This window comes from Gymnoscopelus microlampas (genome assembly GCF_963454915.1).
Source record: "Gymnoscopelus microlampas genome assembly, chromosome: 12".
Taxonomy (NCBI): domain Eukaryota; kingdom Metazoa; phylum Chordata; class Actinopteri; order Myctophiformes; family Myctophidae; genus Gymnoscopelus; species Gymnoscopelus microlampas.
Genome location: NC_139949.1, coordinates 23,009,154 through 23,035,511, shown reverse-complemented (window position 1 = coordinate 23,035,511; position 26,358 = coordinate 23,009,154). Strand labels below are relative to the sequence as shown.

Genomic DNA, 26,358 nt, shown 5'->3' with positions numbered 1-26,358 from the left:
GCCGTTCGATTTGCTGACTTTTCTGTAGGTTGCTGAGGAAGGTTTGTTTCTTTCCCACAGAAGTCGGGGACCTTCAAAGCGCTGTTACTACCATCAGTGACGGCATAAAAACATGACTCCCCCAATACACACACACACAACTTAGAGGTTCCGCATGAGCTGAGCTTATTGTTAGAGTACCTGCCAGGCGGTGAGACAGGAAGTACACATGAGGTGACCACAAGGCTCAATCTTCACGTCTTTGTCGTTCTCAGCACAGATCTTGCACAGCTGGAAGGTGGAGCCCATTTCACAGTACAACTCGTACTGCTCCTGTTGAGGCAACACAACACGCATGTTAGTCATCAACTGACGCACGTAGGCAAAGTGTAAACGCATATAGGCAATTATGTAAACGCACACAAACGTACAGACACACGCGCACACACACAGACACACATCTGCAGGCGGACACTGGCTAACGCAGACGGAGCAGGATCTCACGTGCACGTATCGTACTGTCGGTCAGTATGTAAATGACGCACGCACACACACACACCCACCTGCGTGACCTTGATGTGATCGTGGGGGGTGGGCTCGCACAGGCCTGTGAGGTCAGGATTGTAGCTGCGTCCATCAGGAAACAAATAGCTGTGGATAAGAAAGGGCAAACTTAGCTGTGCTATAATAGCTGCACGATAGACATGGGGCCATGTTAACCACATAAGTCTTACATACTTCACCGCAAGACGAATAGTGAAAATAGACGATCGCAATGCAATGCGTTAATGATCTTGTAGTTATTTTCACGACTTAAAAGGTTAATGTGTGGTTAAACCGATTTCCTCCTATTTTCTGTATAAGTAATAACAGTATAGAAGCACAAAGCCGATAGTAATGACTACCGGTACTCCTTATCAAGAATTATCGGTTAGTGTTTTCGCTTGTACTAATTTCAACTTCTTAGCCGGAACCTGGAACAGATATTCATGACAAGACACCACAACAGGACTTAATATGTAATCTTATCCCCTACTATCTTGCCCCCAGAGAGTCAAACAACACACTCTCTAAGCGAGCTCCACGGAAGGAGCCCCGTGGGGATGGGATGCGCATCTGTAAATGTCTCCGCCAAGCCGAAGGCGTAGCAGAGACTTTTGCACCCTGTCCGTTCGTCCGTCCGTGACCAGCTAATCTCCGGCACCATTGGGCCGGTCGCAGCGAAACTGTGCGAACACACTCCCTGGATGCCAGAGCAGAACCTCTGCCTCGAATGTTTCCGATCGGCCTGTTATAGTGCCACCAGGAGGTTGATTTTTGCAAAACACATTTGTTAATATTACTCCCACAGATTTTGTCCAAACATCCCGCAAATCGGTACACAGTGTCTCTATAGTAATTAAACGAAAACGGGTCTTTCAGATATTCCATCCTGATGGGCTAAGATTGGCTTCCAAAGTTTGCAGGAGTACTTCGTTTTAAACAAAATGCTGTTTCTGTTTCACAATAATAAAGTATTCAACCAATCAATCAAGAACAGTGGTTTGGTTTGGTTTGCATTTGTACCATGCCCTGGGTGAATTTACTGTCAATGATGCTGCATAATGTACCGTTAATGACCGGAGCAGATAGACACATCCGCAGCACTACACAACACAGGAGATGCACTTTGTCTTCTCTGAGCTTTGAGCCGCAGTATCATGGCTGACTAGATCACGGCATCCAGCCAACAGTTTTTAGCTTTTTGTCCTGTGAATAATAACTTTGACTCGTGACGTTCGAGTGGCTGATGAGACGCGAGTTTTCTAGCGACTTCTCCTGGAAGCCATTTAAGGCTTGCCAGCTTGATCAAAAACAGAAGTACCTGTAAATACATCCCTTCCCCAAGGCCACAGTATAGACTTCTAAGACGATATCTGAAAAGCAGCCGTTAACTAGGCAGAGTCTTTTTGATTGATGGCTGAGGAAAGAGCGATGCCATGGCGCTAAAGGAAAGGAAGTGCGTTTGATGTGCCGAGGAGACTGTCAGACGGCAGCTGTCAGGTGTGATGGAAACAGACGTCGTCGCAAAACTCTCAAAAGACATCGTCTGGTCGGGGGCCAGACACAAACATGTTGTTTCAACTATGGCAAAAATGATGGGATGCGCACGCCAATAACCTCCCAGGCACAGAAGCAGTGTTTTAGGACCGGAAGAAAACAGAATAGGAACAAGAACATCTTTGTGTGTTTCTATTCAAATCAGATATGATTGATTCCGTCAGTTCACATTCTACAGTCTGCCATGGCCCAAGAGCACAACGGATCAATGCATGGAGGGGGGGAGAGAGAGAAAGAGAGACACACACACACAGAGAGACAGAGAGAGACAGAGAGAGACAGAGAGAGAGAGAGAGAGAGAGAGAGAGAGAGACACAGAGAGAGAGAATCAGTGAGTGACTGACTGACTGACTGACTGAGAGTGTGTAGGGAGGTGTGGAGGTTACGTACAAGCCCTCCCTGCATCCATCAATGAGGGCCTGGAACAGGGGTTTGTTGTGGGGGATGGTCTGCAGGATGTTGCCATCGTTGGTCACATAGCCGATGGCCCACTGACCCAGCCTGGTGCAGCTCAGTCTGAAGATGTAACTGGTGGAGGGAGACAGGAACACAAAGCTCTCAAACACAATGTCTCGTACACAGAATCCAACTTCACAATAATGTAGAGCACCGGTTCTTCAACTATTCAGCTCGGGAGACCCAAAAGATACATTTGATGTCTCCCTGGGACTCAAATGTACGAAAATACATCCCACAACACACCACATGCATTATGAGCTTATAGATCTGCTATTTTCACTATTAAAAAAATATTGTTTTGAACATTTCTGAAATTCTTTTGAAAAATGTTCCACTTTTAAGTTCTGAAAACTCTGATTTTATTTATTTTTGTATTAGTTACATTTACTCATGGCCCATAAAACTGGATCTGAGACCACTGATGTAAGAGGAATTCCATAATATGATATTGTCATTTCATTTTAGCGCTCTCCATTCAGGGTTCAGGATTTGCGCCGCGTTGTGAGCTTGTCGATCGGCTATTTTCAGTGAAAGCTTTCCCCACAATACAGGGTTTAAAAACATTGGCACAAAAACAGCAAAGGAAACCAAACAACTGGTTAAGAATGGTTAAGAAAAAGCCAAATCGACTGCATAAATAAATACTTCCAAGAGACCCTAAACACAAGACAAGAAAAATCCTTACGCTAATCATTATGCGACCTGACAGAGGGAAAAAATAAAAATCATAAACAATAGTCTCAAATGTATTCAAATAACAGACCACAGCGTGTGATATATGAATTTTAATCTGCACCACTTGAACATGCGGCATCCTGTGAATCATCCCATCTGCTAGGCTGAAGACACAGGAACAACAATCCAGACTTCATGATGGTTGCATCAACACCCACATGTGCACTTCACTCGCACACGCTGGGGACAGACTTCAGTGAGTGCCTGTGTGTGTGTGTGTGTGTGTGTGTGTGTGTGTGTGTGTGTGTGTGTTCGTTGGCGCGTGTGGTGTACGTGTGTGTCCGTTTGTTGTGGGATATGGGGATCCTTGCAATACATCAAAAGATCCCAGATGCACAAAATCCTTTTGATTAAAAAAAAGGGATTTCTGTGGCTTCAGAAGACAACAAACAGCCCCATGGTGTACATGTAGTAGACACTGATTCCTCTACAGTACAGTAGTTGTTGTACTACAACTAGAGAGTATGATTCTCCTTACATTGAAACTAAATATTAAACTTAAACCCTATGCACTTTGTTCACTGGGGTCCCCCAGGGGTCTGTCCTTGGCCCCCTCATGTTCGCCTATTATGACATGCCCAGAATAGAGGAACTAGGGTTCCACAAAGCAAATTGTATATCGTTGCTGTGGGACAGAAATCTGTCCAAATTTCAACTTTTGATGTTTGTTTTTCGTAAATGAATGTATACTCTGTCCTACTAACTACAGTGTCACAACAAGGTAGCAAAAATAGCTGATCTACAAGCTGTATTTTTTTTAAAGACAAGGAACAAAGAAAAAAGAAAGGAAAAGTCTGAAAAACTGGCTAAGTCTGTCTGTTGGTTTTACAAATATTGAACCAATGAAAAGTATTAACAAGGGCTTGCAATTAAATAATATCTACATTGGATCCATTGGAACACAGCTTAATTTTTCATCGGTTTCCACCCGACAGCAACAAATTGTTCTTCCAATTTGCCTTATGACATGAAATTACTTCTGGCAGCATCATTAATAACCTTCTATTTCCCTTTAATATTCTTCAAATGAACACATCATTTAGTTGCACAGTCCTGATGTCATCAACGACAGTTCCATATAGCCTGGGGATACGACGGATGAGACATCTCATCTCTATTACTACCACCCGCTGAGAAACACGTAAAAATACAACAGACTACACTGTCTAGACCCAGTGATTTATGAAGTCCTTTTGTTACTTTGATATTAAGCCATTAAGACCGGGAACGCATCTGTGTAACCACTTTAAACATTATTTTATACTTTGGCTATTCAAAAATAGCAGACATACAAGCTCATAGCGCGGCACAGAGTGCCGCGCTATGAGCTTGTAGATCTGCTATTTTAGAAAAATCGTGAAAATGTGTGCAAATCTTTGAATATATATATATTTTGAAAGCGAAATTTTTTGTTTTGAGATGGAGGTCCGCGGCCAAATACATATCATTTTGGGGGGTCCTTGACATGACAAAGTTTGAGCAACACTGACATTATAGCAACATAAGTGTTTCAGAAAACCGTTAGGATTTGTAGAATCGTATCTAAGGTCTTAATGGGTTAACTTAAATTTCCCTGCGACAAACACCACTTTTTTTTATTACGCCTTTCATTCATCACGCATGGCTTCCCACCATCGTTTTAAATCACAGTTTTTATAAAAGGAAATTGCTCAGCAGCACAGTGTGGAACAATTTGAATGTGGAACAAAAAAAAAAACACGCGACGAGAAGAGAAATCCGGCACGACACAAAACCAGCATGAGGCTCAGAGAGTGCTATGATGTGACCATCATAAGATCCCATCTCCAAAAGCAACAAACACACACACAGTGCTGAATTCACCAGGGCTTTATGTGAGCCGAGACATACTGTACTGCATTGGCTCTCAAAGTGGGGCCCGGCGACCCCCAGTGTAACTGTATAAGCAGAGTTGCTTCTGAACAGTTTTCCTGAGAGCAAAAAGTATGCCTTTTTCTACATATCGATGACAGACTGTACATCTGCTAATTGCACATACTGTATACTATTCTTTAAATCAGTTGTTCTCAAAGTGGGGTCCGGGAACCTCCAGGGGTCCATGGGGGGGGGGGGGGGGGGTCCCAGGATGTCCCTAGCTAAATTAGTTCATATAGCAACAAAATCAGTCTACAAGCTCACTCACGTTGTGAGCTTGTACAAAATGTTAGGGGTCCGAGGCAAAATACATATCACTTTGGGGGTCCATGTAATGAAAATGTTTGAGGACCACTGATATAAATACTGTAGGACAAATATGCTGTTCCTATTTTGTTAATTCCTCAAATGCAGTGATGGATTACTAAATGCCTTTGTGTTTAACCTGCCTATAAGTCTGTAATCCAGCAGTCCATTCTGGAGAAACTAGTGTGGCTGATTAGTAGAGTCAGGTGAGTGTGTGTGTGTGTGGTAAAATAATAAGATGTACACAGTTAATTTCACATTTAAGTTCTTCCACTCACAGCCTTGTGTGTGTTTGTGTACATGTGTGCCCGTGGATGTGATTGCCGGGGTCCGTTAATACGGTATTTGCGTGATTCACCAAGGGATTGGTGCTAAATATATACATCCTACGCACTCCCACTCTACACACACACATGCACAACACACACAGATTTCATGACCACATTATCATACTTATGTTCATATACAGTTACACCCGGAGATTCTCACAGCTCCACCGATAGAATTAGCACTGTTTATTGTTATTTAAAAAGAAAATGTTTTTAAGGAGTTTGTTTTAGCCTTGTGAGAATTTGCAACCGAAACTAATTGGCAGCACCCTATACACAAGCTCATTAGTAGCTTGTTAGTATGTAGAAACTGATTTCCACTCATTAAAATTAATAATGCTGTGCAGTGCAAGTGTTTTGTTTTTGTCTGCTTTCTATGCAAATTCCGACGACTTATCTGTTTTATAAAAGAAATAAATTGAGTATTACATAAGTTTTTCAAAGACGTTCATCTTTTCTGAATTTATGCACTGCAGTACAGTATATACTTATCATTGTAAACACTTAAACACTCTCTATACTTGAAAAACAGACTGAGTTGGCTCTGTACTTGGTGAGGCCATTTGTCCTTCAACACCAAATATCCTTGCTGGAAATGTCTACAAGCTCACGACGTAAATCGGCTATTTTCAGCTAATGTTCCCCCCGGAATAGGGATTCTAGGGTTCAAGTGGTTATGATAAAAAACCAGGGGATGCAATGGGTACAAAGTTGTAGTTTACACATGCAAGAGCAGCACATGGCCACTGGACATGCTATATAGTCAAGGTTAAGTTAGAGTCCACACCACAACTATAAGGACGACGACAGTGGTGAACGATATACAATTTAGGCATTTAACAGACGCTCTTAATCCAGAGCGATTTACAGTAAGCAAGGTAAACACAAAGTAATACATCAAATGCATAGAGATAGTAATCTAGGATATAGGTAACCCAAGAACTTATCATCAGTCTAAACAGCATAATATCAAAAAGATCATAATCTGTACATTGAAACTATACAAACTATAGGATGCCAGCTCAATAAATTAACCTGACATCTGTCTACACAACATCTAAATTACATTTTAACCTTTGCATAAGCCTGTAAGGTCGTCAAGGCTAGGGCAAGTGCTACGGGCTGCTAAGGTGGAGCCTGAAAGGTGAGTCTTGTTACTTTTTCTTGTACCCCCGTCCATTTTCGTGTTGCTTTAAGTGTAGTTTGTAAAAAACAATTGAGATTTTAGGGGTTTATTATCTTCTTAAGACTGGGAGCAAAATCGCTATGCTGCCATTCTCTTTGCGCCCGCCCCGGAAGTCTGAAGAGGTGAGTCTTAGTTAGAGTTATAATACTTGGTGTGGATGGCCCTTTATACTTTTTGCGCATGGGTGTCACACACCAAATATAGCCGATCTACAAGCTCATAGATCTGCTATTTTCAGTGAGCGACACCCATGCAACAAAGTCTACAGCATAAAACAAAGTGAAGTATAAATCAGGCTGAATAGATGGATATTTATAATCTACATTTTTTCAGCACATGTGTGACTGTGAACTATTTGTTTGGTTGCCTTACTGTCAATGTTGCCAATGTTTATGTTCAGCAAAGGCTTATAAATATTTATGATTCTGTCTGCAAGACGAGGAGGTTCATTACAGCATAGAGGCATCCTAGAATAAGATTGTGGCTTCACTTCTAGATAACATGAAAGAAAAAGCACACGGCCAGCGGAGGACCTTCTTATTAGCCTTGGGTAAACAAACGCTGAAATATAGCTACAGGGTAGAGATACAGGGTCAATAGTTGTGTGCAATAAAGAACCAAGTTTGTAAAATCAATAGAACCAAATACCTCTGCACATACAGACATACACATGGTGATACTAGGGTTGACAACCGTCCCTTGAAATACGGAATCGTCTCTTATTGAACTGACTTTGTTTCTTATTTTTTTTGGGAACCAATCAATGACACACATCTTACAAGTTCAAACAGATCATAATATATACTGTACACATAATATAATACAGGTTGTTAACCACTTAGGCCCTCTAGACTTATAGGCTAGTAAACTGGACCTGAATTGTCTCTGAACTTGGACCGCTTTTTTCTGTTTACCCCAAATCCCTTTGCCAAAAATATTCTCGATGGATATGGATGCAAGTAGTTAATATAAAACCCATTAAGACCTGAGGCCGAATATACAAATGCCTTCTATATCAGTAGTTCTCACACTTTCAAGATTTTTCTAAAATGTTCAAAAATAGCAGATGTACAAGCTCGCAGCACGGCACAAAGTGACGCGCTGTGAGCGGTTTTAATAGGAAATATGTACACAAACTGTACATATTGTCTCTGTCGAGGGGGAATCTCATATGTCCTAAACTGTTACTTTTCAGGATTTAAAATTCAAATGTAACAAAAGTAGCAGATCTAAAAGCCCAAAACACGTTGCTTTGTGCTGCATTTCGAGTTGTGGATCTGCTACTTTTGATGCTTTTGTGTGACGCTGTAGTATGATCACGTAGGGCGTTAATTTACGAAAAACACAAAAAGTTGAAATATGGATCGGCATAATGCAGTATGAACCAATCGCTAAAGAGAGCCACTTTGGCCACGCCCCCATCTTAGAAAACGGCTGCACTGAGAGGGCTTTCAGACTGAATAATGGAGTGAAAATTCAGGTTGAATGTTAGGCTAACGATATACAGCATACAGTGAGAATTGTATCTTTTTCTGGCCAGCCAGGTGTCCCTTATTTGAATGTCAGGTAGTTGGCAACCCTACAGTAGGTGATACCTTACCTGCCAGGCTTGTTGATATACTTGTGCAGCCTGGCTTTGACCTCATCGTAGGTCAGGAAGGCCATGTAGCCAGGATGAGTCACTGCCAGGAAGTTCCAGTTCCTCAGAATCGACCCCCAAGGCTGCAAAACGCACACAGCGAAGGGCAGACGTCAGTATAGTACACACACACTGAGCAGCGTTGCAACCACCAATATTTACAAGCAAATTTACAGAAAAACAAGCCCTAAGTCACTTATAATAAGCAGACATGGCAACACTGACACTGAGCTTTACTCGTCGTACAAATACTGAGAAAAGTCATGATAATCATCAAAATATCTGAGAGGCCATGAGGGGATTGGACTATTTGTTTATTGAGGAACAATTCTTGCCAGCAAAGTCTACATCATAAAACAAAGTGAAGAAATCCACTTCTTTGTACATTTGGCACAATCTCCAAGGCACCACATTAACCACATCGACCCTGGTGTCTTGATATTCATAAGAAACATATAAATCTTTAATTCTCAAAAGAGAAAAGAGAGGCATCTACAAGGTCACAATCGTGACACGTTGTGAACTTGTAGGTCAGCTATTGTTGTGTGCTGAAGTGTATGGGGCTTAAGTGATTTAATATATAAGGCAGTGGTTCTCAACCTGTGGGTCACAACGCCTCGCAACACCAGACGTTGTGGGCTTGTAGAACAGCTATTTTCACAACATTTATCCGAGTCAAACTAAATGTAATGCCTCAACTCCTACAATTCCAAGTGCTTGTAAGGGTCGGGGGGGGGGGGGGGGTCTCCAGTTCAAATAGGATTATTTTGGGGGGTCGCGGCCTGAAAAGGTTGAGAACCACTGCTATAAGGCAGTAGAATCTTATAGTAGAATGCATTGCATCAAATGCAGCACTGATCGGGTGGAGAAATCCTCATTTAGCTGTAGCTGCTAAAAGACACCGTAGCTAACTGTAAAGAGATGAAAAGGTCCTCTAAATTCACTATTTTAAGCTCTATCATAGGTGAATGGGGTTTAAGTTAATTAAGCTAGCATGTGAAACTTGTACTTGCAAGAGTTTGGTAAGCGGTTGGCTTGTTGTGTGGGTGGCTGTGTCTCTATTTAGATCTGGTTGTTTTTTTGGTGACCACTACTTGTGTTAGTAGTCTGGCAAACACTCATTTGATCTGGAAGCAACTGTGAACTGTGAACATTCACTTCCACATCAAATGGGTGGGGTCTTATTACTGGTCTACCAACCAGGAATGGATGGAACAAATGCCCACTATGGGAATAACAGTTTTACTAAGCAAAGACGTGTTTGTTATGTTAACTGTAAACGGTGACACACTTGAGCACTTTGAGTACAAACAAATTCAAAAAGAAGTAGTGATTTTGGACCAGAAAAATCTGCAATTCTCAACCATATGAATGTCAATTGCTCACTCAGATCTACAGTGTGGTGTTTTATATTTTTATATTTTGGCTATTCAAAATATAGCAGATACACAAGCTCATAGCATGTAGATCTGCTATTTTTGAAAAATCGTGAAAATTTCACTCAGATCTTTGCTTCTGGAGGTCCCTGGCACAAAATGTTTTTGAGATGGGGGGGGGCCGCAGCCAAATACATATAATTTTGGGGGTCCTTGACACTAAAAAGTTTGAGAACCACTGGTATAAATCTATAATCTATAATTTTGGCTGTCGGCTGGAGAAAGTTATTACAGTATGTTAAACCAATGTCAGCTGTGGAGACATTGTTTTCAGTGACTCAACTGAAGGAAAAAAGTTGTTGTTAACAACGGGAGATGACCTGAAACTAATGGCTGGTTTGTGGCTGGTTGTGGCAAGAGAATGTCATATCTTCTGGGCTTCATGGGTTAGTGGAGCGCAAGGTTATTATAAATGTTTGAGTTAACTAAAACATGTTTTGTTAATTCTAGTTTTCAAGAATTCATTAGTGTACGTTAGGTATAATAACCTTCTGGTGGAGTGACATTCAAGAGAACGATAACACCTACTGTAACTGTGGGTTTAATGACTAGCAGGTCACCCTGAACCTGAGAGGAAACTCTCAAAGCACGCTGATAGGCAGAGGCTCAAAATAGTCATCAGACATCCTTTCTGACTCATTCCTCACTAGTTTCAGTTCTCTTCACAATAAAAGCCCACGGCCATTGTTCCAGGTCTCTTCATGTCTATCTCTTCAAGCCTTCACATTTGATTATCACACAACCATGGTGATCACACCGCCACATGCATACTCTAAGTGGAAAGATCCTATATAGTAAGCGGGCAGGGCTACGTGTCAACTAGTAGGTGTCCTACCCCAGTGACTCTCAACCTGTGGGTCGGGACCCCCAGGGGGGTCCCCACATGATTTTGGGGGGGTCCCCAGATGACAGTGAAGTGACAATTTAAGGACTTTTAAGACCTTTTATTATACCTAGAAAATGAAATGAAATGAAAAAATACCATTACTGTATCAAAAGTAATCTACAAACTACTATAAAAACTAGTCAAACATTGGCCAAATTGTCAATTAATATAAGAAAGAGGCAAAAAATGTATTTAAAAAAAAATGTAATTTGTATCTGTGGAACTGAGTCAAACTAAATGTAATGCCTCAACTCATACAATTCCCAGTGCTTCCACCGCTCATCAAACGATTAACGGCTGGTCCGGAGCATCTCAGGAGCAGGAGTCCGGGACATAATCAGCAGAATGAAGGAATGAGGAGCTGTAGCGTCACAGACATATTAAATTAATTTCTTATTTAGGTGCTATGATAGAGGACTAACGCTTCGATGCCCGAGGCATCTTCAACAGAGTGTATTTGGGCAAGGTTAATATTAACGGTAAATATTTCAAAAACGTAGAGTATAACACATATTGTTGCTTTCGGGCAGAAACCTCGTATCCCTCCCCCCACCGTCCTCACTCTGTCCTTGAAGGTCAGATCAGACAATCTCCAATAAATGGGATTTATTCTTCCTGGTACGGCACTGGTCAAATTTCCCAACTGAGTATTCTCCACATCTGCATGCAGAAACCAAAGTCACTGAGCAGTCTCCACATCTGCATGCACAAACCAAAGTCACTGAGTAGTCTCCACATCTGCATGCAGAAACCCAAGTCACTGAGCAGTAGGGATGGGACGATATTAAAATGACATGTCACGATTATTGTAGCGATTAACAATATAGCGATCAGTTGGGGAACTGATCGCTATATTGATCGCTATATTGAAAATAGCCGATCTACAAGCTCACAATGCGATGCGTTGCAATGCATTGTGAGCTTGTTGATGGTCTATTTTTGGGGAGTGAAATATGAGCGTACCAAATGCACTCTTTACAGGTCTGTTTTATCATATATAGAGGGTTTAAGTGGTACTGAATTTGTAGCTCAACAAAAGCTAATTCATCCTAGTGTATGACAGAGGACAATTTCATGATAAAATCCAATCTCCGAGATACGATTATTGTGAGCGTTTTTTTTATCACGATAAACGATAATAAGGGACAGGTTACAAGACTCAATGTATCTCTCTATCAATGATTCTACGATGAGAATATATATATACAGTTGGGGGTGCAACAGTTAAAATTGCAGCTCTGCAAGCTTGGCTATAATTGCTTTTTGTGCGGCTCTCTTATGAAACAGGGCTTAAGTGGTTAAGCAGACTAAACAATTTAGTCAATTATAAAAAAAACTGTGCGATTTTCTCCCCGCAACAATTCCTTGATATATTATCTCTATTTAGATCTGGTTGTTTTTTTGGTGACCGCTACTTGTGCTAGTAGTCTGGAAAACACTCATTTGATCTGGAAGCAACTGTGAGCTAACATTCACTTCCACATCAAACATATTACTGGTCTACCAACCAGGAAAGATGGAATAAATGCCCACTATAGGAATAACAGTTTTACTAAGCTAAGAAGTGTTTGCTATGTTAGATGTAAACAGTGACAAACTTGAATAAAATTCAAAAAGACGAAGGCATTTGACAAAAATGTCAACCATGAATCTCAATTGCTCACTCAGATCTACAGTATGGATGGAGAGAACCCAAAGTCATCCCATAACAATACAACAATCAGAAAAACCATTGTGTAATCCCTCTCGAAAATAGCGATCTACAAGCTCACAAGTAGTCACAGCGCTTGTAGATTGTCTATTTTTGGCATGCGAGGTGCGACACCAGCATGCAACAATGTATAAATCTATATCCAATTTGGCTGTTGGCTGGAGAAAGTTATTACAGTATGTTTAAATCAAAAAAATCTAATACATATCTAAAAAAAATCTACAGAATAATCGCTAAGAAAATAATCCATAGCTGCAGCCCTATTTACAGTTCTTCCGCAGCGGGTTCGGGCAGACCGCGCCTTTGTTCATCCAGTAATAATCAACTGCATGTGATCCCTGTGATCTGTCCCTAGCCACCTAGCAGATCTGTCCCCAGCCACCTAGCAGAATTCCTAACCAGTGAGTCAACCCCAGGCCAGGGGCTTGAGGTTGGGGGAACAGCCCTCAATGACCACACAGGCTAAACCTGGACGGATTCCTTACACTCTGCAATCCTGAGAGGGTACAAGTGGAACCATAATGGCCCCTTACGGATCCATTAGGTTCCATTCATACCCTCTCAGAGTTACAAATGGGTATATGGCTCCATTTGGTTCCATTTGTACAGAATGAACACTTGAGGATTTTTATTGCGTATGAATCACTCGATCCACAAGAACCGTCATAAGCCACAGCAGTGTATTTTAAAAGAATGATTGGATTTATTTACACAGGGCTGTGTACAGAGACGGGAAGCTAAGGGCAGAGAACAACACATACACTGCATCTCCTTCAAGTCTGACTAGCAAAAACATTTGCTTTATTAGGCCTTTTTTCCTCCAGATTCCAGGTTCGAGGTTCACATTCAATCATACATTTTAAAGAGTTTATTTCATTATTATTATTATTATTATAACATGTAGGCTATATGTTATATTTAATATTGATATATTGTTTTAATTCTTAATTTTTACATTTTTATATTTTCATATTTTCATATTATTATATTTTCTACTGAATCTTCACATCGAAAGTCGTTTGAGAAAACAACTCTCAAAAATAGAAGCATGTGGTGACACGGATCATACTACTGCAAAGTTTGTGGCAAATTAAAACATTGTTTTAAAATCTCTCGCTCTCCACCCACACACACCATCTTGGAGCCACATGGGCCAGTAATCCGTTGACAGAACAGCCAGAGGCAGAGACACACATCCTAAAGATGGAAGTGTAAAGATAGAACTACAGGCAATAAAAGGAAAGTTACGCTTTGGATTTGGTCATACGTGTCTTTGCCAGTGGTGTAAAGTAACTAAAGTACATTTACTCAAGTACTGTACTTAAGTACAATTTTGAGGTATTTTGACTTTACTGGAGTAGTTCCAGTTTTCAGTACTTTTACTTCTGCTCCACTATATCTCAGAGGCAAATATTTTACTTTTACTTGTGAAATGGGACATTCTGCATAATGAGTACTTTCTACTTTTGGTACTTTAAGTATATTTTGACACCAATACTTGTATTTTACTCAAGTACATTTTGAATTCTGGACTTTTACTTGTAACTGAGTGTTTCTACATTGCAGTATTGATACTTTTACTTAAGTAAAGAATGTGAGTACTTTTTACAGCACTGGCCTATGCGAAACTTCGTCTTTGATGTGGAAGCTTGCGTTGACTTTATAGGTTGTTGTTTTTTTAAACGTATTATTCGCATGAAAAAAATCGTAATGACCTGAGGGTTGAAAATGGCAAAAAATATCATACAAAAATGTATTCATAAAATCGACAGTTATGTACTCTAATACACAAGACGTGTGTACTTGTGCAAACAAGTACACAACACAAGTCCTCTAATACACAAGTATACTAATACAAAAGTGTGCGTGCGTGTCATTGTTAAAGAAGATTTCATGTCATGTTTAAGCACAATCAATGCTGTTTCCTGTGCTTGTGCTTACATGAAGGGTGAGTTCTGGAGTGCATTCATCTAAAGACAATAAAACAGTACTTCAGCCCAATAAGTCAAACAATAAAGATATACTGCAGCTCACATCCATCACAGGCTGAATATGGATTCATTGTGTTATTTCATTGTTTATTGTGCTCTGTAAAGCAGTAAACTATTTTTAGAAAAGTCCTATAGAAATACATTTAGGATTACTATTATTATCAAGGAGAGAACTCAAGACCTTTCTTTAAAGGATTAACCACACCCCAGCATCTGGGGGGAATATTAGCCGCATACAGTAAAAGCTCCTTGAGCTTGTAGATCGGCTATTTTTGGAGAAGAGATTTGGTGTAGCTGGAATAAAAGCTGTCCAAGTACAGTATAGAGCCAACTCAGGTCCACTTTAATTCTTTTAAATGGTTTAAAGGAGTGACTTATTTTCGATCAATTACACACCCCATGAAGCCTTGAATTCATGGAGATTTATTTGTTGCATTCCTAAGGCTTGATGACCGGCAGAGTCTCTGGTCTCCTACTGACCTGGTCATCAAATTTTTGGCTCAGGAATGTGTAATTGATAGAAAATAAGTCATGTTTTGGTTGAACTACTCCTTTAAGTGTTAAACCCATTAAGACATGAGGCCGATTCTACAAATGCCTTCTAAAATCAGTATTTCTTAATTTAATTTCTTAAAACTTTTCAAATATATATTTTTCTAAAATGTTCAACAATAGCAGATGTACAAGCTCGCAGCGTGGCACAAAGTGACACGCTGTGAGCTTGTATATCTGCTATTTTTGAATAGCCAATCGGTTTTAAGTGGTTAAAGAATGAAAAACCTTCTTTCAAAAAGGTCTCTAGCCCTTGTAGGTTTAGGCTATAAATCAGCGAGTTTCATCAGAGCTACAGCAGGTGTTAACAGAAACAATGCATCAGCAGCATCATGCAGTTGATTTTCTATGATGTTTTATAGAGATCAGGAAAGGTCATTGGGAGCCTAAATGTTTTCCCGGCACATAAATCAAATGATATGACATGGCTATTGTGTGTGTGTGTGTGTGTGTGTGTGTGTGTGTGTGTGTGTGTGTGTGTGTGTGTGTGTGTGTGTGTGTGTGTGTGTGTGTGTGTGTGTGTGTGTGTGTGTGTGTGTGTGTGTGTGTGTGTGTGTTTTCCTGGCCATTTTACATTTTATTACTATACAAACACAGTGAGAAATGTGGACCAGTAACAGCATGAGCAGCATTGCATCATCATGACCACATTGGTACGCTTACAATGTGTAGCATTACCACCTCAAGAAAGCACATAGAATCACTAAGTCACTTTATATCGTTTCTGTCGGACACAAACCTTGTACTGTATCTCCATATTTCAACTTTTTTTTGTTAGTTTGTTTCGTAAATGAACGCCCTACTTTGTCGCAGAAGAGTGACGTGCAAAAGTAGCAAAAGTATCCAAGCTACAAGCATGTAGATCTGCTCTTTTCGCTATTTTGGAAACATTTTGAAAGTTAAAGTCAAAGTGGTTAAGTGTCTGTGGGTTTTATAAATATTGAAACAATGAAAACTATTAACAAGAGCTTGTGACTAAATAATAACTACTACATTGGAACACAGGCTCTTTTTTTTACATTTCCTGAAAAGCAACAGTTTTGGACAAACAAGGTTTCCAAAAACACAAAAAGTTAAAAGCAACGATATTGTATCGCTATTGAGATATTTGGCTATATTTGACTATTGAGGTGTCCATACTGTGCAGCCCCAGCATGGGCAAGCTGGTGCACCCCCCTCCAGTAGCTCCTAGACGATGTTTTCCCTGCAGGAAACCCAGGATATGAAACCCTGTGTCCATCTGCCACTGTTCTACTGCTGCCTGGTGTTTGCTGAAGCTAATAAAAATGACACAGTGATATATGATGGACAGTAAGCCCCAAATACAAATAAAGCCTTAGGCTTGCCCCACTTTAGCCCTACTGTTGTACACTTTGTCGAGAAATGCCGATCTAGAGGCTCGCGGTGCGATATGCATTGTGAGCTCGTAGATTTGCTATTTTCACTATTTTTGAGAATGTTCGGGCCAAAATAGGGACGCCAGGTTGGAAGTTGGTACTGTATGTCATGAACTTCCACTATTAGAAATTGATTACGGTATTGTAACACTGAACCTGCCTAATAACCATCTGTCTCTGTCCTGCTACTTGTATCAAAATTAGATTATATATATAGTATATATATTATATAAATTTGGCAATTAATATTTACAATTTTAGTCCTTACCAGCATTCCACCGATACAGGTAATTGTATTCAAATGGTATATATCAAATATGAATAATTATGAAACAGTTTGCCTTAACATAATGCAATGGTGTCTCATCAGTGACCTATGAAAATCAGACAACTGGCAAGATATAAATTAGATGATAATGCATTGAGGTGGTTGTTTTATAAATTTAAATAATCTTTTCATTGTAACCTCAGAGTGCACCAGAATGACACATACAGATGTAAAATATATATTCTTTAAAAGTCAGCTTTTTGTTTCTACCAATTTCATGCAGTTTTAATATAATTCAGCACTGTGTTTCAAGTTTTGGGCCCTTCACTCACTTTATTGAAGTCAGTATGGCCCTCTGGAAGAAAACGCTGCCCGCCCCTGGTCTAGGGTAGTCTCGCGTAGCCAGACCCCACAGAAAATGAAAAACAGCGACCTCTGCTTTTCTGATATTCTGTGGAGTCTGGCAGGAGTATAATGTTAGACTAGAGCGCAGGGAAACACCGGTTTCATGTCTGCCTATAGCGCATCACTTCCGGTTGGTGCGACCATGTTTTCATTCCCACTAACAATATTTCTACACGGAACACTAACACCACTTCTCCCAGAGAACATGGATGGTTTTGGTTATAAGCCCACTTGTTTCTATGATGAAAGAGTAATTTAAAATGTGAATATCTTTCCGTGGTTTTGTCCGCTCCGAGGACGCTATTGTTAAATTAGTTTCGGCTAGTTTCGAGGGGGGGAGGGTGGATCATGGTGGATGGACACGTGAATCCCGCCCACTACATTTGATTGGGTAAAGCGCGGCCCACTTCCTGATCTGAAGGCACGCCCACTTGTAGCCAATGCGCACTGGTTAGGACGAACCGCTCCGACAGATTCCACCGCAGGTCGGAATCTGTTCTTGAGAGATTAGGTCTAGGGTGATGGCTAATATGCATATAAACAATGTTCATGTCAGAGTGTTGGGTTTTGGTTATATTGGGGTTACAGCTGAGATCGGCCTCCGAAACACTGATCATGCCCCCCTCTTTACTACTGTGATTGGTTGCTTGTTATAAAACTGACATTGATGAATGGCGCTTCTCTGCAAAAGCTGAACAGAATTTAGAGGTGGTTTAAATGTATTTTTTTTGTTTAAATACGTGTTAAATAGCTCTATATTCTTATCATTGCTATAGGGTGTTTGTTCAGTAATAGAGGTCCCCACGTCTGTCCAGCCCTTTAGTAAACAGAAAATGCAATTCCCAAGTCAGGATGCCAATTTCATCCAATCAGGAGGTAGAACTGAATTACGGGATACAGAATGAACAAGTGAAATTGGAAGTGTAGAAGTGAGCGCACAAAATTGGAACTGGAAGGCTACGAAATTGAAGCTGATAAATGGGTTCTCTCTCCTGATTGGCTGAAATTGGCAACCCACCTGTAAATGTATTTTCTGTTTGCAGTTTTACACTATAGTAATGAGTCAGTAATGAATCAGAATATAGAGCTTTAACTTTTTTTTTTACCAAACACACTTTTTGTTTTAATTTAACCAATACATATCACCCTACGTTTAACTATGACGCCGTCCAAAAACGAAATCCAACCGGCTGGTTAAAAAACGTGCATCAGAGGCATGTTTACACTGGAAAGCAATTAAAAAACTGCACGCTGACAATCTGTCACATACTCAGCCGGTCCAGCTGTGCTCTAACGACTTTTGAGAACCAGTCATTTATAACCCTTTGTAGAGCCAATACATTTCAGAGGCCGATCTCAGCAGTAACCCCACTATGGGCAAAAAACAACATACTGATATGAACATCATTTATTATGCACAATGCACATTCCCCATCCCTAGCCAGCCCTAGACTCATTTATCTGATGAGACAAACGTTATTTAAGATCGCAAAGAATTATTGGCAGGGACAATTCAACAGTCCCTACCAAAACCTATGCCAATGGTGTCCACATTTTAGATTTTTACTGCAGTTTCAGAATTAGAGTTAGAATGTAAGTCAATGCAAACAAAGTTTTCAAAAGTTGCAAAACCAGCGTGTGCGTGTGTTTGTGTGTGTGTGTGTGTGTGTGTAACAAAGGAACCATCAGCACTCGCGAACAGAGTAAAATAATTCTTTAATGTGCCACGGCAGCAATCACAAACGAATGTACATGAGACGTGTACGTGAGTGTGTGATTGCTGCTGCGGCACATTAAAGATTTTTTGTAACTTTGTTCGTGAGTGCTGATGGTTCCTTTGTTGTTCATGTTGTCAAGAATCTGCACTGGGTTTGACCCTAAGCTCTTTCAGTTGAGCACGCCTACTGTAGTCTTTGAAGTGTGTGTGTGTGTGTGTGTGTGTGTGTGTGTGTGTGTGTGTGTGTGTGTGTGTGTGTGTGTGTGTGTGTGTGTGTGTGTGTGTGTGTGTGTGTGTTAATAAGCATGTGTGCACGGTGGGACGTGGAAACCCTCATGGAAACCCTGGCCTAGAAAGAGGAGGGCAATGAACACATACAGTAGAATTGGTAGAAAATGCATAACTCCAATCAAACTAACAAATGAGATGCATTGAGAACACCGGAAGCATCTTGGGGTTAATCAGTTAACAAAATATGATTAATTAATGATTGATCCCTATTTTGGGCATAGGTGGATTCTACTGTATAGAATAATCGCTAAGAAAATAATGGATAGTTGCAGCCCTAGCAGCATCAGATGTTCAGTGTTCACTCTTAACCACATGAACCCTAGACAACCTGCACCAACAAGACAACTTGGTCTGACAGCGATACCGACTGAGTGTTGTTGACAAACCTGGAAGAGCCTTGTGAAGATGTCAAACTCGAACACAGATATGTAGTCATTGCAGGTGAGATCAATGGTGGATTTGAGAGCCATGGCTTCCAAGCCTGAGCTAATGAGATGCACTTCATGAAGGCACTGTCGGAAGACTTTCCATGGCACTATAGTCCTGTAAGAAAAAAAAAAACATGTTTGTTTGTGTCATAAGCAAATCCATACTTTTACAAGTCACTGGTTCTCTATGGGGGAGGGGGTTCCAGGGGGTCTGATGACATATGATGATAGTAACTGAAGGAACCAAATGAACCCTTAGGGTCTGTAACTCTTCAGAGAGTGTACAAATGGAACACTCTCAGAGTTAAAATGAACAGTGAGTACTTTAAAGTGTAAATTGGGGTCCAGGAGATAAACAAACAAAAAACTAAACAAAGACACACAAACAAAATCGTAACAAATGGGGGTCCGTGGCCTAATGCATATCAAGCAGTGGGCCTCTGCAATTAAAATAGAATCACTGGTATAAGTAACATGAACATGTAATGATGTAACGAGTTCCAAGCACTTCTATACCAGTAAGACTAGCTAGGCAGCAATGTGACTGTGAAGACATGTTTGAAAGAGAGAGAGAGAAAGAGAGAGAGAGGGAGAGAGAGAGAGAGAGAGAGAGAGAGAGAGAGAGAGAGAGAGAGAGAGAGAGAGAGAGAGAGAGAGAGAGAGAGAGAGAGAGAAAGAGAGAGAAAGAGAGAGAGACAAACTGACCACAAAGATAGAGCGACTGTAACAACTAAAAAGCTGCAGCACACACGTTAACTCCTCGTAACTGCATAGGTGAGCATAAGGTCCATTACAAAGATGTAATTAGAACATTACAAACTCGCTGAATGTCAAAGTTCTATATGACACTGAGCAAGGCTGTAGAAATTCCACTCCACTGCTAATGGCAACATGGCTCTGTGGTCCAACGCATGGCTGACCACAACTTTATTATGCACTTGACTTTGCAGATTAACCTCACATGGCCAGTGTTGCGTCACTGTATCTTCACTTTACGGAGAGATACACACACACAGTAGAGACACTGATGTCCTGTTTCTTCTGGCCATGGACATAAAGAGCTCCTTATAAAGTAATTTGATAAGATTAAAAAAATACATCATAGTAAGAACTGGTCATCATACCGTACAACTTTAAACTTCTCTTTATTGCTGATTGGGCAAAGTCTGCAATCGAACACGGCTAATTGATTCTGTGACTGGGCTCAAATTTATTGAGGGCAAGCCTTCCCATGCAAGGCTGGCCCCGTTCACAATAGCATGAATCGCTTAGCATTTCACTCAGGAGTGATGACAAGCACAGTTCCTTCCCCTGACCGCAGGAAGCTGCTGAGGTTTGTAATAATCTATAATAGATTAGTTTTGGGAGTGGTTGTGAGCAGCGCGGAGCATGAGCACGGTGAGAAGTGACAGTTATCTAGCTGAAGCGAGGGGCACATCTTGTATGGACGGAACATCTATTGTTGGGAGTTTAATTTGCTCGGGTCGGGTGTAAGTCATTCATGCTAGATGAACCCTGCCTGGCACTGTCAGATCTCTGTCAGCAGCAGCACAGTGCCAGACTTCTTCAGCACTTATGCTTAATTTATGCTCCATCATAAGACACAAAACATTAAACAGGTTTCAGCCTTCTCGAACATGCACTTGACACCAAAGACCCTATCAATATGTGTTTAAGACACTCTATAAAACTAATTTCCTTTCTGTCTTATGTCATTTTTCTATTGCAGATTTTAAGCTCATTGTTTTCTTTTGTTGTTGTTGCTATGATTAACCCATTAAGACCTGAGGCCGATTCTACAAATGCCTTCTAATCAGTATTTCTCACACTTTCAAGATTTTCCAAAAAGAAACATCTAAAATAGCAGATGTACAAGCTGTATATCTGCTATTTTTGAATAGCCAACGGAAAAATCTAAAATGACACAGATACTTTCCCGGTTTTAATGGGGTAAAAAGAATACAGATTTGTTTGTCTTTTTATTTTTGAATAAGCCTGGCTTTGTTATATCTGACTCGATTCGAAAATGTGGTAAACGTTTTCCTATTGAGGGAATACAGGGCTCTGTGGACCATACTGTCAGTGTCACAAAGGGCACTTCCTTCACTAAACAATCGCTCAAACAAGGATCTCTCTCTCTCTCTCTTGGTACACATTATGCAACTTTTAGTCAAAGAGCATGTCAAATTGAATTACTGCAGTTTCTGAATCTCACTGCTCTTTCTGTCCTAAAGGGAGCCGAACTAGGCAACTAGGAATCTCAGGAGGTGACTTATTCACAATTCCCTCATGGCTTTTCACCACGATCCCCACAGCTCTACCCAGCCATGAGAGTACTGTGAAGTCCCTCGTTTTGGTGACCAATCAATGTGGAGCATTGACGAGGATCACCTTGAGAGTAAACAAAGACAATCAAAAACAACAAGGGCCTTGATTTGGTGTAGAGTGGGGGGAAAAGAGCGGATCAAGTCCTGAGCCGACACCGGACAGTATTAGTTTACTAACTATAACTTGTAACTTGCAGTGATTTTCTTAGGCAATCTAAATTAAGAAAAAGACTAACATGTAACTGTAACATGTACTCTGTACATGCTACTGAAGAGCCACAGGACCTGCACATAGTTCTTTGCTTCCACTGAAGTTCACACATTGTTGGCAATTAATACTTCCTGATGGTGCTATGTTAAAGCAGGGTTCTATAAGTGCACTTAGAAAAAGGCTTCTTATCACATCCAAAATGGTTCTTCCATTATACTGTAAACAAAACAATTGTAATTACACTGAACAAACTGATACTAGTGTATGATCCTTTGTGTTAAGAGAGTTCTGCAAATAATTCACAAGTTGGAATCTAATTTGATACACTAAGTATATTACAGTACAGTACAGTACAGTACAGTACAGTACAGTACACTACACTACACAGGTAGAGAATTACTGACTTTAACCCATTGAAACTGGGAAAGCATCTGTCATTTTAGCTTTTTGCGTTGGCTATTCAAAGTAGTAGATATCAAGCTGGCAAGTAGTCACAAACTGTGAGCTTGTATATCTGCTATTTTTAATAGCATTTTTTTTTACATTTTTGAAAAATCTTGAAGTTTAAGAACTTCTGATTTAGAAGCCATTTGTAGAATCGGCCTCAGGTCTGAATGGGTCCTTGTCAGTTGTGTATGTTGGTGAGACGAAGACTGAAGTGTTTTAGGTATAGCGTGGCCTGTGTGTGTGTGGTGTGTGTGTGGTGTGTGTGCGTGTGCGTGTGCGTGTGTGTGTACTATGCGCACGAAGTACACCACATTGTGACAATCTACCTCTTCTCATCTCATGTGAACATCTCTACCACAGGTCATTATATTGAGCGACAGTAATCACTAATTGCGTCACTATCTACACGCAAAAAAAAAGTAAACAAACTCTGAAATCCTGACAACAAAAGATGCTTATCCAATAATCTGTGTGAAAACTGTTAGCTTCTAAATGCAAGTAATCACTAGGACAGATTGGTCAGACTGATGCATTGAACCATACTTTTCTCCAAAGAATCTTCTCCAGAAGTCAGCTGCGTCGGCTTTGGTGATCCTGAAGTTGTCCCCCTGGAAGTGTCCTCCAGGGAAGATAGCTTTGATTTCAGCAAGCATGTGGCTGAAGATGAGGGACAGCTTGGTTAGGTTTCTCCTGCGAAAATGAGAAAAGAGAAGAGGGAGCAGTTATTGCTTGAAGCTTTAAAGAACACAATAAGCAGCGGTGGCCTAAAGGTTAGAGGAGTGTGTGTGTGTGTGTGTGTGAAGCAGGGCATTGCTGGAAAAAGAGCATTCAAGCACAGCAACCTCCCCAGGGTAAATAAAGGTAAAAAAAAAGAATACATTTGACCATTGAACTTTTAGTTATATTTGCACATATTTTTGACTTGAAGCTTCTTGCGTCTTTCTTCAGAACACAAAACAAGAGGCCACTTTACATGTGATTTGCAATGAAAATGTGACCAATGGTTAGTGGCACTGGCGGCCAGGCACTTCTCATTGAGCACATTGCCCAGGGCTTGGCTCAAATAGCACACCTTTGCCTTTACATCCATATATCAGTGCATATTATTTCAACCCAATCCTTACACTTCCCCCTCTAGACTAACACACCACTGCAACCCAAGCTGCAGCTTTTATTTAAAATAAATATTTTAATTAATTATTTTAAATGAATAGTTGTGGCAGACCTGTAGTTTTCTGGGAGTTTGTTCTGGAAATGAGGTGCTTAAAAACTCTGGGTAATCTGGGTCATCTATATACAAATGGAATATCTATATACAAATGGTCATCTATTTACAAATGGATCATCTATATATAGCTCTAGGTATAGGTCGTCTATACACAAATGGAACCAAATTAACCCCTAACTGGTCCATTTGGTTCCATTCGTACACTCTCTGAGTTACAGAGCTGTAAGTGTCAAATTGGGAACTCCCCCAAGGAACCCTGAGGGTTCCTGGACCCCACTTTGAGAACCACTGTTCTAGAATCAACAGGCAAACTCAAGGGTCAACACATTGCAGCCTGGCTTGACCTATGAATCCTCTGCTCACCAACACCATGTGACAGCACAGTAGGATTGGCTTATCCGGTCTAATATTTAAAAGTTTAAGTGTGAGTGGAGGTATTTATTATTGCAAGGGTCTATACCACAATACTAACCAAGTTTGTTTTACAGGTGTGGTTTTAGCACTTTTATTTATTTTAAATCAGAAACTGAGATTCAGAATAAAGGATAAATGGGTTAGGTTTATATGTAAACAAAGCCAGCTGACTGTTTCAGCAAAGGGCGTCATACAGCAGTTGTAGATTTAGTATTAGTGAAGGCGATGGTTACAGAAGATCATAAACATTTTTTCATAATTATTAGGTTAAACTATGGATATATATTTGAATAAAATTATCAGGATCAACTCTCTATAGGAAAAACTAATGTTAGTCTATAGCCTTACTTATATTCTATTTAAGACATACTACAAGAAATGTTATGCATTTAGTTACTTATGCCTCATCAAGATTAAAAACAAAAAACAAAAAAACACCTTGTCTATGCATTCATCTTTGGTAGACGCACTGTACGGTGTCTTACCAAGAAAGTGGATCATATACCAACCACTCCAGTTTTTAGATCTTTACACTGACTCCCTGACTGTCAAAGAATATTTCAAAAATACTACTGTTGGTTCATAATGCATTGAATGGTTAAGGGTCAAAATGCACTTGACCTCTCAGGTCATCTGGGACAGGTCTGCATTCTGTCCCCAGAATCAGAACTAAACGTGCAGTTATGCACAACATATCTGGAACAAACTGCCAGAAAACTACAGGTCTGCTATAACTCTGTACATTTAAATAAAAGCTAAAATACAACAACTTTACCTTGTTATTGAAATGTGCTCTACAAATAAACGAGTCGTCAATTAGCAGCATTTTACAACTCATACTTGCAAAGCAAAAATTGCATGTACTGCATGTTATAATCCAGCCATATTGTCATATAATTTAATAATATTCGGAGATGTTTAAAGAAGAAGAAGGTAGGGACATCGACTGCCGGAATTGTCTATTTCCCTGCAAGATTACAGAGTGGGCTGGTACACTCTCTAGGGAACAACACACACATACAAATACAGTACACGTACACATCCACTAAACGGAGTGACTTTGCCCAAGGTGTGTGTGAGTGTGGAAGAGAGCAGACTGCCTGTGGGGTGCTGATAACAAGCTACGTGAAAGCTGTGTGTGTGTGTGTGTGTGTGTGTGTGTGTGTGTGTGTGTGTGTGTGTGTGTGTGTGTGTGTGTGTGTGTGTGTGTGTGTGTGTGTGTGTGTGTGTGTGTGTGTGTGTGTGTGTGTGTGTGTGTGTGTGTGTGTGTGTGTGTGTGTGTGTGTGTGTGTGTGCGTGCGCGTGCGTGCGTGCGCGTGTGCGTTATACCTAGAGTGCCCCATACCAACTTTTAATTCTTCCCTCAAGCTTGCAGGAACAAGTTTTTCATTTTCTTTCCTTTAAGATTATTTCATTGTTGTTGTATTTCTATACTTTATTTAGAGAGGAGTGTAGAGAAACAGCAAACCTAGGGCAAAGACAGGGGAAACATGCGAGGTATGAACGGAGTTGGATTTAAAAGCGGGTCCTTACAACTCACTAGGAGCATATACTGCATACAGCACAGTTTAGATAGATAGATAGATTTACTTTATTGATTGCCGAAATTCAGGTGTTGTACAGTAGCAGCAACAACAGTAAGCTTGAAACACAGCGTAGAAAAAAAATAAATAGAATAAAATAAATGTCCCTAGCCATCTGCACTTGGTCTGACTGAGCCAACCTAATGTATATTCTATCAATTAATATAATACAATCTATTACCAGTGAATATAATACGTATGCATGAACATGTATCTACTACAGCATAGATATTCAACTGGCGGCCCGCGGGCCACGTGCGGCCCGCGAGGAGCTTCCTTGTGGCCCCTGGCCATATTCCAAAAAAAAAAAAAAAAAAAAAAAAACTTTTTTTTTTTTTTTTTTTTTAATTTTCATAATTATTATTTATTTTAACTTTGATTTATGTTATCAAAGTTAAAACAGTACAAATTATTTATCCTTCATTAGTTCTTGAAAGGCC

At 40.3% G+C, this 26,358-nt stretch overlaps 1 protein-coding gene across 2 annotated transcripts in view; it reads right to left on the bottom strand.

Moving 5' to 3' along the window:
• cblb (Cbl proto-oncogene B, E3 ubiquitin protein ligase) overlaps positions 1-26,358 on the bottom strand; it is a 70,041-nt gene that overhangs the window by 20,614 nt on the left and 23,069 nt on the right. For both annotated transcript variants that reach the window (XM_084073725.1, XM_084073724.1), the window contains exons 4-9: positions 23,237-23,383; positions 19,667-19,823; positions 8,588-8,709; positions 2,470-2,607; positions 543-630; positions 181-312 (exon numbers count right to left, since the gene is read on the bottom strand). In XM_084073725.1, coding sequence (XP_083929851.1) covers positions 181-312; positions 543-630; positions 2,470-2,607; positions 8,588-8,709; positions 19,667-19,823; positions 23,237-23,383 — 784 coding nt within the window. The remainder of the gene's footprint in view (positions 1-180; positions 313-542; positions 631-2,469; positions 2,608-8,587; positions 8,710-19,666; positions 19,824-23,236; positions 23,384-26,358) is intronic.